General features: G+C 40.2%; 2 protein-coding genes and 1 pseudogene across 2 annotated transcripts in view; 2 read left to right on the forward strand and 1 right to left on the reverse strand.

Moving 5' to 3' along the window:
* Nucleotides 1-6,349: 6,349 nt before the first annotated feature.
* On the forward strand, nt 6,350-7,047 carry LOC117481882 (annotated as a pseudogene).
* A 1,650-nt stretch (nt 7,048-8,697) lies between these two features.
* On the forward strand, nt 8,698-9,915 carry mrpl21 (mitochondrial ribosomal protein L21). Its single transcript, XM_034129806.1, has 2 exons — nt 8,698-9,065; nt 9,535-9,915. The coding sequence occupies exons 1-2, from the start codon at nt 8,709-8,711 to the stop codon at nt 9,754-9,756; spliced, it is 579 nt and encodes a 192-aa protein (XP_033985697.1). The 5' UTR covers nt 8,698-8,708; the 3' UTR covers nt 9,757-9,915.
* A 995-nt stretch (nt 9,916-10,910) lies between these two features.
* The window catches only part of cunh6orf120 (chromosome unknown C6orf120 homolog), a 4,185-nt gene continuing 1,977 nt past the window's right edge, over nt 10,911-13,118 (reverse strand). The window contains exon 2 of the mRNA XM_034129805.1: nt 10,911-12,246. Within this exon, the coding sequence (XP_033985696.1) occupies nt 11,615-12,199 (585 nt within the window). The 5' untranslated portion in view covers nt 12,200-12,246 and the 3' untranslated portion in view covers nt 10,911-11,614. The remainder of the gene's footprint in view (nt 12,247-13,118) is intronic.

Genomic DNA, 13,118 nt, shown 5'->3' on the forward strand with positions numbered 1-13,118 from the left:
CTAAGGCACTTAAACTCACTCATAACTCCCTTATTACTTATCCTAGATGCACAACCAAACACTCTTTTTTGGTGTCCTGGAGACACTGAATCTAACGGTGCCCACCTCAACACTCAGTGATAAACATTCGCGACGCTATCAACGAAAGCGTACATCATCACATGTGGAGCAAAGAAGCTAAACATGTAAATATGGCTCACCTTGGTCAAAAGTGGTCTTCAATGGCATTAAAACGATAAAAAAACGATGCTGCAGTTAATCCATAGGTTCATCCTATGTGTCTGTGCCTTCTTTGAAATTATTTCTGATAATCCATAAGCAATACAACTGCGTTTTAGTTTCCAAACTCCAGAAGGAGACATTCCTCCAGTTTAGTTTCGCTTTCCACACGCGAAGCGGCAACATTTTTTCTTTACAACCTGTCTGGGTGGGAGCCTCCTCCTTCGATTCTATTGGCTCTAACGGTCACAAGGATATGTCAACCAACCAGATCGAGCAAGGGGGGCCAGAGATAGGTCAAATCCACCCATATGACCCCAGATGGCCCAGTTTTTGGCTAAATCTCTCTAAAAAGGTCAAATTTCACTTGTTTTGCATCAATCTTGATACAGGGTACTTATTATATGTTGTACTTTGGATTCCTAAAGCTTTTAGTCTACTAACCCATCATCCAAGGGTAGTTTTCACTATCTGTAAAAAATAATTTTTGGACGGACACTATAATTTACAGTTTTTTACTATGTAAAATCTGAATTTTCTTTAAAATAAAAAACATTTATATTGATTCTGACACTTCTACGTCCAACTCACAGGTTTATCATTACTTTGAGAAAAGATTATTAATTTAACCCTTTTAGAAGGGAAGATATGGTCATTTGTTCTGGGAATGTCATTTTCGAGCCTGAGACCTGAAAAACAGGCTCAGAGTGGAACAGGTTAAAAAAATATATATTTTTTTTAAATATACATTTTTTTAATATTATTTTTGTTATATTTTTCATTAGTTTTACCGAAAAAAAACTTGATTTAATTTAAAATAACATTTCCAAAGAAATAAATCCTTCAAATCTGCCTGTTCAGTCTCTGTTTGAATAGAGTGGCGAAGTCCCTCCCCTTCCGGTGGACCTCCATGGGACCTTAATTCGGAAAAATTATGTATTGAAGTCAATGGAGAGAGAAAGATTATCTTTCGATCCCGTTTGAATTGTGCCACGAATTACACATATGATGTTTGTCAATTTAAAAGATAATTTTGCAAGTCAAAAAAAAAAAAAGTGTCGTAAAACTGTGAAGTAACACATTTGTTTGTGTGAAACGCTCAATGAACTACATCTCTGGTCTCACAGAACAACACACGTCACCAAGATGGCCGTCACTACTGTCTTGTCAACAAAACGATTGACTACCCTCACTATCACCACAATGAAACACGTCCTGAAGAAAGTCATGCAAAGCTGCCTGCCTGCCTTCCTTTGATTCTCTCTGAACTGCCTGGTCTTTTTAATGTTTAATGTCAACCATTTGTGCAGATAGCATGAAGTAGAGAAGATCGCTAGCGTTAGCGTTAGCATTTCTCCCCCGGGCTTACATTGTGTATTATAGAATGATCACACCGGTGTGACAGTACTCTTCAAAGGGTTCACAAAATATGACTACTACTCTTACTGTTTAACATGTTGGGTTACTTAATGTTACTTCATGTTAAGGCTAATACAAATGACAAGGCTGTAATGCTAACTAACGTGCTAGCTACTAGCTAGCTTGATCCAAACACTCCTAGTCCTTTCATCACACGGGAAGCGAAAGAACGAGCAAGACCCATTGCTGGTATGAACAACCTGGTACTAAGCACACAGGCATCTTGTTAAAGTTATCTTATCTTAGCCAGCGCCATATAGATAGATTATATCTATATGGCGCTGATCTTAGCTATCTCTTACACCATTGGTGTGAATGGGGTGGAGGAAAACAATTGTGACATCACTTACGCGAGTCTGGGATTTGTAGTCTTTCTAGTTGCGTATTTTTCATAGTCTTATATTTCAACAGTTTTACGACAAACTGTGACTTTTTTGACATGGAAATGATTTTTTAAGATTGACAAACATCATATGTGTAATTCATGGCACAATTCAAACGGGATCGAAAGATACGTTTTCTCTCTCCATTGACTTCAATACATTATTTTTCCGAAATAAGGTCCCATGTGGCGGAAGTAGATGGGCGTGACTTCGCTACTCTATGTGAAGGGTTACATGAAAGAAGCTCGTCTGGCCCTCTCTGCGATTCACAGAGGGCCCGCTATAGTAACTGAACGAGAGAGTAATGTCAAATGACAGTACAATTGACCAATCATATCTTCCCTCTAAATGGGTGGGTTTTATTATCGCGGACTTTATGACAAGTTCCGCCCGCTGTGAAACTTTTCTTGTTTCCATAGCAACAACAACTTCCTGTCAACAGCGTGAACTCGCCTTCAAAATAAAAGCATGCCAAATTACACTTAAGACATACAACTGCAACGAAAGTAACAAACACAATGCAATATCATTTTCAATGTCAAAGAACACAAATTGGGTTCACAGGTGTTGTTTTGTGTGGTAGAGGGTCGCTGTCATTGATGCGTTTTGCACCCTGGGCCGTTGTTTTGATATTCCGCTGAAGTATACTCTGTGACGTAATAACTATTTTTTTTTCTTTTTTTCGAGGGAAGGGGTGGGGGTCAGAGGGCCTAGGTATAAAGCTCACGGCTCGCCACTGAATACCACATTACGTCACACGTTTAATGCGCGCCCGTGATTGAACATCTCTTTATTTAAAAAATACGGGGAATACGGATCTCGGGGTCTCCCCTGGGTCTCCCTCCATGCTCCCTGTGCGACGCGTCATATGACGTCACATGTTTGGCGTGCCTGGATTGAAAATGCTTTATTTAAAACAAAACAAGGACAATAAACAAAGCAGTCTTCACAACGGCCGGACAAAATACTTTGAGCCGCCCTATAGCCAAAGACACTGTTTAAAGCATAATAAAGACAATATATAGAGAGCATAATGTTTTTAATACAATGCAGCAACGTATGCTTCAGCAGAGAATGGCCCGCGGCGGGAAGCATTCGCTCGCGATCTCAAGAAGCCTATGGACATCCCGGAAAGTTGAAAATGTACGCTAAGGGCCGCCCCCCTTGCGTTGGAAAAAGACCACAGGGGACCTTGACATAACGTCAACATACGCCGACCTGGGAGTGAGGATGTGTTGTGAATACACATACTATACAGAGATGCTGTATGAGAAACCAATGTGAGTTTGGAACATTGCACAATATAAATCTATTCTAATAGACCTCAACAATGGAATTATGATCAGTAGAAATGGCCATGACATGGGACCTTTAAATGCTGTAATGGAAAGGGAAGCAGAAAGTGTGTGACTGTTAAAGTTATGTTTTTACTTGCTCTGTGAATATACACTGAATCAGAATCAAAATCAGAATCAGAATACCTTTATTCGTCCCAAAGAGGGGACATGTACATTGTTACAGCAAGTCAACAGAAACATTCTATGTCTGACAGTTCTGGTCCAGGAATCGACACTGGTCTCTCCCAGGCCTACACATGGTAGTTTCATTACGTAGTATATTTCCCAAAAAGCCGCTATGCACTGCGACGTAGGCCTACACAAAGCAGTCTCACTAGGTACTTTATTGCCTTCAAGGCTGTGGTGCTCAAGGGGAATGGCCATGCAGCAGCTTTGCCAGGCCTTCAAATAGCAGACTATATCACCAGAGTCAGGCTCTCAGTTCACACAGTTTTGGGGGATAGTTATTTAATCATCAATTCATGTTTTATGTAAATGTATGGAGTGGCCTGCCTAAACGCTAAACTCAAAGTATATGCTGCTTTTAATAAACATTTTTAACGTGAGTTGTCTGACTGGAATGGGGCAAAGCCTGCGAGATAGTTTAGGCAGCCAACTGCACTAATGATACATTTACACTTAAAGCGCCCTGACCCTCTTACAACCTCGCTGCTGCGCGCCTGCCCCACCACCCCAGCTTCTGCCCCAGCATCCTCCTGTAGGCTCGATGGGATTGTTATTTAATCATCACTCAATGTTCTATGTACATTTGTGGAGTGATGAGGCCCGAGCCTAGATGCCAAACTCAAACTAAATGCTGCTTCTAATAAACATTACAAACGTAAGTTGTCTGACTGAAATGCATTAATGGTCTGACATAATCACAAGGACACACATTGAGCCTTGTTCATACATTTGGAGAATGGATTTCCCCTTTAAAGCTACGGCTGAGTAACCTTTTCTGAACAATGCGACACTGCAGGCTTTATAGAAAGTAATGGGATAATGACAAAACTATCTAGGTTGCAATTCAGCATCTGGTTAGAACAGCTGTTATTTCTTCTTTTCAAAGCTCCATAGTCTCATTTTTGTTAAGCAAAGTCAGTGGTTGTTTGAACGCTAGATCTAATAAATCAGAGCTGTGGTCAGCTCATAGAAAGGCCTTCTGTTAGAAATGTTTACTATAACACTTTACATGCTACACAGACACTTCACCGGTCATTGTGTTAGTCAAACAGAATGATTGTGATTGTGTTATCAAATGTATCAAATTACTATTCAATGTTATAATGTATTTATTTGTGTATTTTTGAGATGATTAAAGCTCAGGTGCCAAAGTACTGTATGTTTTGTTTTCACTTGAGAGCAGCAGAGGAGCAGGTCAGTGTCTCTGTCCTCTGGTGTTACATGCTGTAATGAGCAGGAAATCAAAAAGGGTCTGACTGTGAAAGTTAGGTTTTTACTTGTTCCGTGTAAATACATCAGAGCTCTGAAATAAAGTTAAAAAATGTCAAAGGTAATTGCATCAACATTCATTTAGCCTAAGTTGGGAAGTCACTCTGGTATTGTTGTGGCTCAAACTAAATGTTTTCACATAATGTAATAATACATAAGTCAATTAATCTTCATCATGCAAGTGCAAATGTAATATTCAAAGACTTAGCAAAACAGTAAACAGTAAAAACAGGGACATTTTGTATTCCACAGATGCTGTGTTTCACTTGCCTGTTTGTGCTGATTCAAACTATTACAACATGTGTCCATGTCTTGTTCAGTCTCTGTGTATCAGATACATGTGGGAACAGCACAGGTGTAACAACAGTTCCAGACAACCGTACACTCATCTAACATGTGAGTCGTGATGAATACTAACCTCAACTTTGATCAAATGACTCAATATTAAAAATGAAATCACACTGTTAATAGACAGATGAAGATAAACATTTTAAATACCGTCTCACTGAGCTCTGTGGAAGATAGAGTACAATAAAGCAGAAATGGTTTGAAATGAAAAGTATCCTCTTTTTAACTTTAAGTTCACATGAACAGGGACGAAACTCCTTTTTTGAGCAAATTTAATTTATTAAATGAGGACGGGATCTCAAAGTTTTAACTCTCATCAAAGATGCATAGTTTAGTTTTAAACACGCTTTTTGTAAAAAAAAAAAGTAAATAATTGTTGGACAGCTAGATCTTATAAATCAGAGCTGTGATCTGTTCATATTAAGTGTCGTAGAAAGGCCTTGTGAAAAGGGTGTAAATGATCTGTGTATGTTGGAGCTCCATAATTTTCGTACATATGTGCGAAGGCCATTTTATCAACATTCATTAAGACGCTTTTATCCAAAGCGACTTACATACATTCAGTACTGTGGACAAGTGTCTTGCCCAGGGACACAACGACATGCTGACTGCAGTGGGACTTGAACTTGGTACCACCTGATTTGAAGTCCAGCAGTCTATCCACTGAGCCACAGCCGCCCACATTTAGCCTAAGTTGAGAAGTCACTCTAGTAATGTCGTGTCCTAAATACAATGTTTTAAAATGATGTTATAAATTAATTATTCCTTTTCATGTTCATTGTGCAAGTACAAAGGTAATATTCAAATAAATAGCGAAACAGTGAACAGTAACAACATGGAGACTTTTTGTTATACACATTTATCACCTGCTTGTTCCTGTTGAGATTTTAAATTGTGTTTTCTCCATGTCAGTCTCAGTGTGTTAGATAAGTATGGGAACAGCACAGGTGTAACAGCTGTTGAAGTCCCATCAGTACCTACTCTATCTAGCATGTGGAAGATTTGTAATGAACACATCAAGATTTATTTAATACCTTTATTTGGTTTGGTTAAAAATAAATGGTTTTGTGAGACATCTCCAGCTGAGCTGATGTCCAGATACTGTGTGGTTGTGTAAAACAGACAGAGTATGCCAAGTTCAGTTGACCAATAATATTAAACCTACAGAAAGAAAACCCCTCCCTGATGCATATAAAAGGAAGCAGCCAGTCACTTGTCTCCTTCAGAGTCTCTATCCCATCCAAGGCTGCAGATAAACTCAAACGACAACCAACCCTTCCTCCTGCTCCTGTGACGGAGAGACATCATCATGCTGTTGTTCCTCTTCCTGTTGGGTCTGGCTCTGGGTGCTGTGTCTCCTTCAGAGGACCCTCAAGTGAAGCTTGAGCGTGGCAGCTGTCCCATGTTCTGGTACTCCTTCAACAACCGCTGCTACAAGTACATCGCCACACATTTGACCTGGGCTGATGCAGAGCTCCAATGTGTGTCAGAGGGAGCCAACCTGGTGTCTATCCACAGTCAGGCCGAACATGAGTTTGTCAAATCACTGATCAAGAACTTTGACGTTACTGAGGGATGGACCTGGATCGGACTCAGTGACCTCCACAAAGAAGGAGGCTGGATGTGGTCTGATGGGTGCGCAGCCAAGTTTTTCTTTTGGTATGGAGCAGAGCCAAGCGACCCTGGACATCACTGTGGCTACACCAACCTCGGTCAGCAATGGGGCGATTGGATTTGTTCTCAAACTATTCCCTCAGTCTGTGCATCTCGCATAACTTGTGTTTAGCAACTGAGATGTTACATATGTCTGATTGAACCAGGTCACTGTAAAACTGTTACTCTGTTAACATGCTTCTGACCACAATAAAGACATGAATGTACACTTATATGTGTTTAAAGAAGTCATTTTACTAACCTTCACTTTCATGAATGTTATATATTGACACAGGTCATTTGATTGAATAGGATTTAAAACTTAAAGGTGGGGTAGGTACGTTTGAGAAACCGGCTCGAGATACACTTTTTGTTATATTCCATGGAATGCTCTTAACATCCCGATAGCAATGAATATCTTAAGTGCTTTGACAAAAAATCCATAAAAATATCATCTGTGGAAGCCGTAGTACTGTAAAAAGTATGACCAATCATTTTAGCCGGCCCGGCTAAAATAACTGGATGGCCTACCTGCCTGTCAGCCTTCCATCTGTGCACAAACTTATCTAGTGCCCTCATTGGTCATGTGCGCGTTCGTGTGTGCAGACATGTGTCTGTATGCTCTGCCATGTTTCAGACCACAAGATGCATGATGTGGTTCCTCTGAAAGAAGGATATGAAGGGAAGAAGGTAGAGCTTGAGGTTCAAACTCAGCAGATGATCCGAAAGAGACGACAGAAGATTCAGGAGATCAGACTTAGTCAACCTCGGTGAAAAAGAAGCAGACAGAGAGATAGCAGAAGGTGTTCAGGTATTCACTGCTCTGATGGAGTCTGTTGAGAGATTAAAGGAAATGCCGAGTGGGATATAGGAGTGGCCAGAGAGTCGATCAACAGGAAAGGACATAGACTGAGCCCAGAAGATGATTTCTGGATTATAAGGTTAACAAATGACAAGGAGTACGACGCTCTTGATGCCCCATTAGGCAGCCTCTCTCTGAAGTCTCAGTATGTGAACAACAAATGAACATAATTTGAATGCATGTTGTCACTGGAAACCTATTTAATACCTTTAGTTACTTTGCAGATCTGGATGAATGATGTGAAATCTAATCAAGTGTTAAATCAGACTTTAGTTCCACCTGGAGTAAATTCACAAGCTACCCTGCAGTATACAAAGTCATTCAAACTAGCTGCACCTTTACCAGCTTTGAGAACACTTTAATGATCAATCATTATAAAACATATCATATATATTATTCTGAAATGGACCAATCTGCACAATGACTACTTTTACTGTCGCTACTTTAACTATATTTTGATGATAATACTTTTCTACTTTTACTTGAGTAACATTTTGAATGCAGGACTTTTACTGTAACAGAGTATTCCTACACTCTGGTACTTCTACTTTTACTCAAATACAAGATCTGAGTACTTATACTTGTACTCAAGTACAAGATCTGAGTACTTCTACTTTTACTCAAATACAAGATCTGAGTACTTATACTTTTACTCAAGTAGCCTACAAGATCTGAGTACTTATACTTTAACTCAAGTACAAGATCTGAGTACTTTCACCACTGTGGAGTAAAAGTAAAATATTTACCTCTGAATTGTAGTGAGGTAGAAGTACAAAGTAGGAAAAAATGTAAATACTCAAGTAAAGTACAAGTACCTGAACATTTAACTTAAGTATAATACTTGAACTACTTGGTTACTTTCCACCATTGCATACTAAATAAAGCCCAGTAAAAACAGGATATATGAGGTATTTTATCGGAGTATTTTACTGTGTTATGTGTGTTTTCAGCAAGTCACGTGACTGTAAAATCCACGCATGCGCACACAGCTTAACTGACCTCACGCATGCGCAAAGCCTTTTCTCTGTCAACATGGCGCTGTGCAGAGGAGCAGGGTTGTTGTTAAGGACATTGTTACCGGGAAACCCTCTCCTGTTCCCCGCTGCATGCCGAACACAGAGCTCTGTGAGCGGCGTGCTGGTGCCCCGGACCTCGCTGACCAGCCCCCCGTGGCCGGAGCAGATGCCCCCGGTGTGTGAGGTGGAGGATGCGAGGCGACAGGCCGCCGTGGTGAGCACCGTGAACGGGAGCATCGAGAGGCAGGACTACGGGCGTCTGTTCGCGGTGGTGCACTTCGCCAGCCGGCAGTGGAAGGTCACCGGAGAGGACCTGATCCTCATCGAGAACCACGTGGAGGCCGGCTGCGGGGAGACGATCCGCATGGAGAAGGTGATACTACTTTTAGATTTGTTGCTAGTGATATTGCAATATGTTTTTAGATAGATATTGATAGATGTTAAACACTGTTAAGCACCTGAACTTTTGAAAGAACATCCATAACATTCATCTGTTTGCAACTTATCAATATTCCAATTACTTGTATATAGACTATGCTGCACTATTTCTATTCTATTTTATTTGTATTTACTTGCACTATTATCTGTTTTATTGTGTTGCACTGTTGGAGGAGCCTGTGATCTAAGATGTATCATGGTCATAACTACACTGTAGCTATGTGTACAAATGAGAATAAAAGCCTTGAAAAAAATAGATAGATAGCAATGCGTTCATTAAATAAAATATTTAAAACGTGGAAAAACCTTATAAAATAAAATCGAGGCGGGGGGAGAGATTTCAGCCTCCTGACAGCCTGGTGGACGAAGCCGTTTTGTGCTGATTCTGGTTCTGGTTCTGAAAGGTGCTGCTGGTGGGCGCGGAGGACTTCACCCTGGTGGGGAGGCCTCTTCTGGGGAGGGATCTGGTCCGGGTCGAGGCCACCGTCATCGAGAAGACCGAGTCCTGGCCCAAAGTGCACATGCGGTTCTGGAAGAGACACCGGTACCAGCGCAAGATGATCATCGTGCAGCCGCAGACGGTGCTGAGGATCAACAGCATCGAGCTGGCCCCCAGACTCTCATGATGATGGACTATTCCACACAGACTGGCTGTTTTCTATTCATATTAATATGCAAATAACTGTTAAGGAGTTGCTTTAATGCTGCGGCGAGGTGACTCTTCTGGCAGTTGTTGACTGTGTTTGAAACTGTAAATAAAGATTAATCTTTTGACTGATATTTAATTATTCTGTAATAGTGTTTTTATATTACAAAAGTCAGTGGTGGAAGACATCGAGGCAATACCGAAGTGTGCAAGAACTCTGTTACAAGTAGGTATTCTGCATTACCATCTACCAAGATGTTTAATTTATTTAGCTTAAGTACGAATATTTTCTGATCAGGTTGTCTTAATCGTATTCTGTATAAACTGTAAAGCCCGCTGTACCCCAATTTTTTGCTACCTTGTACTTCTACTCCACTTCAGTTCAGAGGTACATGGTGTACTTTTACTCCACTACATGTATTTAATCCCTTTAGTTACTTCACAGATGTGGATGAATGATGTGAAATATAATCAAGTGTTAAATCAGACTTTAGTTCCACCTGGAGTAAATCCACAAGCTACCCTGCAGTATACAAAGTCATTACAACTAGCTGCACCTTTACCAGCTTTGAGAACACTTTCATGATCAATCATTATAAAACATATATATATTATTCTGAAATGGACCAATCTGCACAATGACTACTTGATGAGTAACAGACTCCTACTCTTGTACTTCTACCTTTACTCAAGCACACGATCGGAGTACTTCTTCCACCTCTGTCAAAATCAATCCATTGGAGAGCAATGTTTTTCACTGGAGATGATAAAAAAACAAATATATAAGCGCGTTATTATATATAAGTTGCAGGAAATGAAGATACTAAAGTAAAGTAGGCTACAAGTAGATCTCTAGGCTAACTCTAATGTGTAACACAAGTGACTTTTGACTGGGTTTAAATCTGTACATTGAAAGTAATCTTTTGCAGATGAATGCTATAAAGTTATTCTGAATCAGTTGTTTTGAAGTGCTAAAAGTTATGTTAAGTCACATAAGTAATAACACACATTTATTAATAACCTGAATTAACTTTATAAAAATCACCTTTCTCTCAGAATGACCCACTTCAGTGCTCAGTTAGGAAGTGAAGAGCATTTTCCCCAAATCTCCGACAAAGATAACAAAACAACACGTGTTTTAACAGTCAGAAGTAAAACTGCTTTATTTAGAAACCTGATTGAATCGTCTCTGCAGAAGACGTTCCTCGTGAAGGCACTGTTGAACATTTCTGCTCAGTGGTAGCACGTTGACTCGTAACTGAACTCCAAAACGCAGGAGGAGATGTTTAAAAAACCAGGAGCTTGTCCAACAGGCGGGGAACAAATAATCAAAAATAAAATCGAGTGATTAGAACAAAATGAAATGCTGCTACTGATGTCAACAGGTTGGTAGAAATATCTTCACAGGTTCCCATTAGAGTCTAAATTAAGGAGATAATCACGTTAACAGTAAATCTTGACAGCTTCTTTACCTTCAATCACTTTCAGGACTCTTTTTATGTCCAATAGAGGATCTAACATTTATCCCATAGAAAATTAGTGTACCTAACATTTAAAAAGCATTCTCATCCTTTGAGGTGTTGATATGACGAGTTAAGACAAGATGTGGTGAATCTGACAGGCCCGAGTTACTCTGCTTATCACCAAGCATACAGACTTTAAACTGGTCTCACTGTTAATCAAGTAAGTACGTTTGATTTCAAGTAAAGTAATTAAAACGCCAGAATTCTCACGGACGTGTTTTCATCTTAAGAAAATAATTTGATCAAAGGTTGACTGAAGCCGAAACAAAAATCTGAGTCTCCTCGTGTAAAAGCAGTACTGAAGGAAACTATTTCTCAAAACAAAATCTCCAGTATAATCTTCAGAAGTCCGATTAGAATTGTCCAAAAGACCGACTCCTCTTCCACAAAGTCGTCGTCGTCCTCCTCCTCCTCGGCCTCAGGGGATTTCTGTTTCTTTTGTCCGTTCTCTGCGGTGTAAGAGCCCTTATCGAACGGATCCAAGGGAACCGTTTGATCGTAAAACACTCGCATTTCAAACTCGCTCTCCTTGTGGCTCGGGTGTCCGTAGATCCCGATGCCCACGGGCCTGGAGAGGTCCCCCGGCACCACCACCACGTCGGGCCCACAGGTGACCGACTGCAGCTTGTACGTGTCGTAGCTGGGACGCAGCGTTTTGTCCGAAACGTAGAGGTCCGCGTCGCCCTTGAGGCTCTGCATGTGGAGGATGATTCTGCCATCGTGGTTGAGGCGCAGGTAGCTGTAGTTCCCCGCCCCGATGTGGCCCTGGACCACGTGGAGCAGCACCCAGTGTTCAGGGAGGCCCTCGTCGTCTGAGGAGGAGCCGAAGAAGCCTTGAGCCTGGGACAGAGAGAAGGAAACAAGCAGGAGGAAGAGGAAGAAGCTGCTGCTCAGCTTCATGATGACGGCATCCGGCAGACAGTCACCGCCTGGCAACACCAGACAGCCTGAGAGCCAGAGGAGAGACAAATGCAATAATACATTCATTATATGTTCTTATAATACTTGCACAGTTTTCCACTTTTCATAACAATACTAATAGTAATAATACATTTCATTTGTATAGCACACTTTTAAAACAACGTCATCTAAAAGACTAAACTACTGTGAGGAAATGTTGAATATTGTTGCTCTATTTGGAGAATTGTAAGCTGTACTCTGCTCTGTTTGTGGATGTGCCTTTATTGTATTTTTGTTGAATTTGTTAATTTGCAAATGTAATTATATTCTTGGTCTGTACTTTAAACTGATTTCTAGTAACGGCACATGTTTTATTTTAGCATTATTTTTGTAATCTGCTGATATGTCTAATGTTGGGGAATGTTCGGTTGTGTTTGTGTAATAAAGAAATCAAAAAATACATGTTAAGAAAATTAAAAAACCAACAAAAAAACAACGTCATCTCAAGGTGCTTCACAATGCTATGAGGAAAAAATAAAATAAAAAATAAATATAAAGAAGAATAACCCTAAAAACACCTAAGTAATGGACAAACAATCAAAATTGTACCTAAGAATATGGCAGTGGTGGAAGTAACAAAGTACATTACTTTAGTACTGTACATGAGTTTCTTTTAGAGTACTTGTACCCTACTTAAATATGACCATTTAAGGCTTTTTGACATTTCCACTACATTTCTAATGCAGATATTATGCCTTTTACTCCCCTAATAGTTATACTATCAAATGCACGCTGAAGGCTCTTTGAGCAGGTTTTCTCTCAGTGATTGTGCTGTTATGTTAAATGTTTGTTCTTCATGTATTGCGTCTTGATATTTGTCCGTTGATGTTACACATGGAGCTGCTGTGATGCAAGGAGC

This window comes from Trematomus bernacchii, unplaced genomic scaffold, assembly GCF_902827165.1.
Source record: "Trematomus bernacchii unplaced genomic scaffold, fTreBer1.1, whole genome shotgun sequence".
Lineage (NCBI taxonomy): Eukaryota > Metazoa > Chordata > Actinopteri > Perciformes > Nototheniidae > Trematomus > Trematomus bernacchii.

What these genes read in the sequence shown, in the direction of transcription:
- mrpl21 (XM_034129806.1), top strand. Translation starts at nt 8,709, where the DNA reads ATGGCGCTGTGCAGAGGAGCAGGGTTGTTGTTAAGGACATTGTTACCG. An exon ending in AGACGATCCGCATGGAGAAG is followed by an intron (nt 9,066 to 9,534) that starts GTGATACTACTT and finishes TGGTTCTGAAAG; the next exon opens with GTGCTGCTGGTGGGCGCGGA.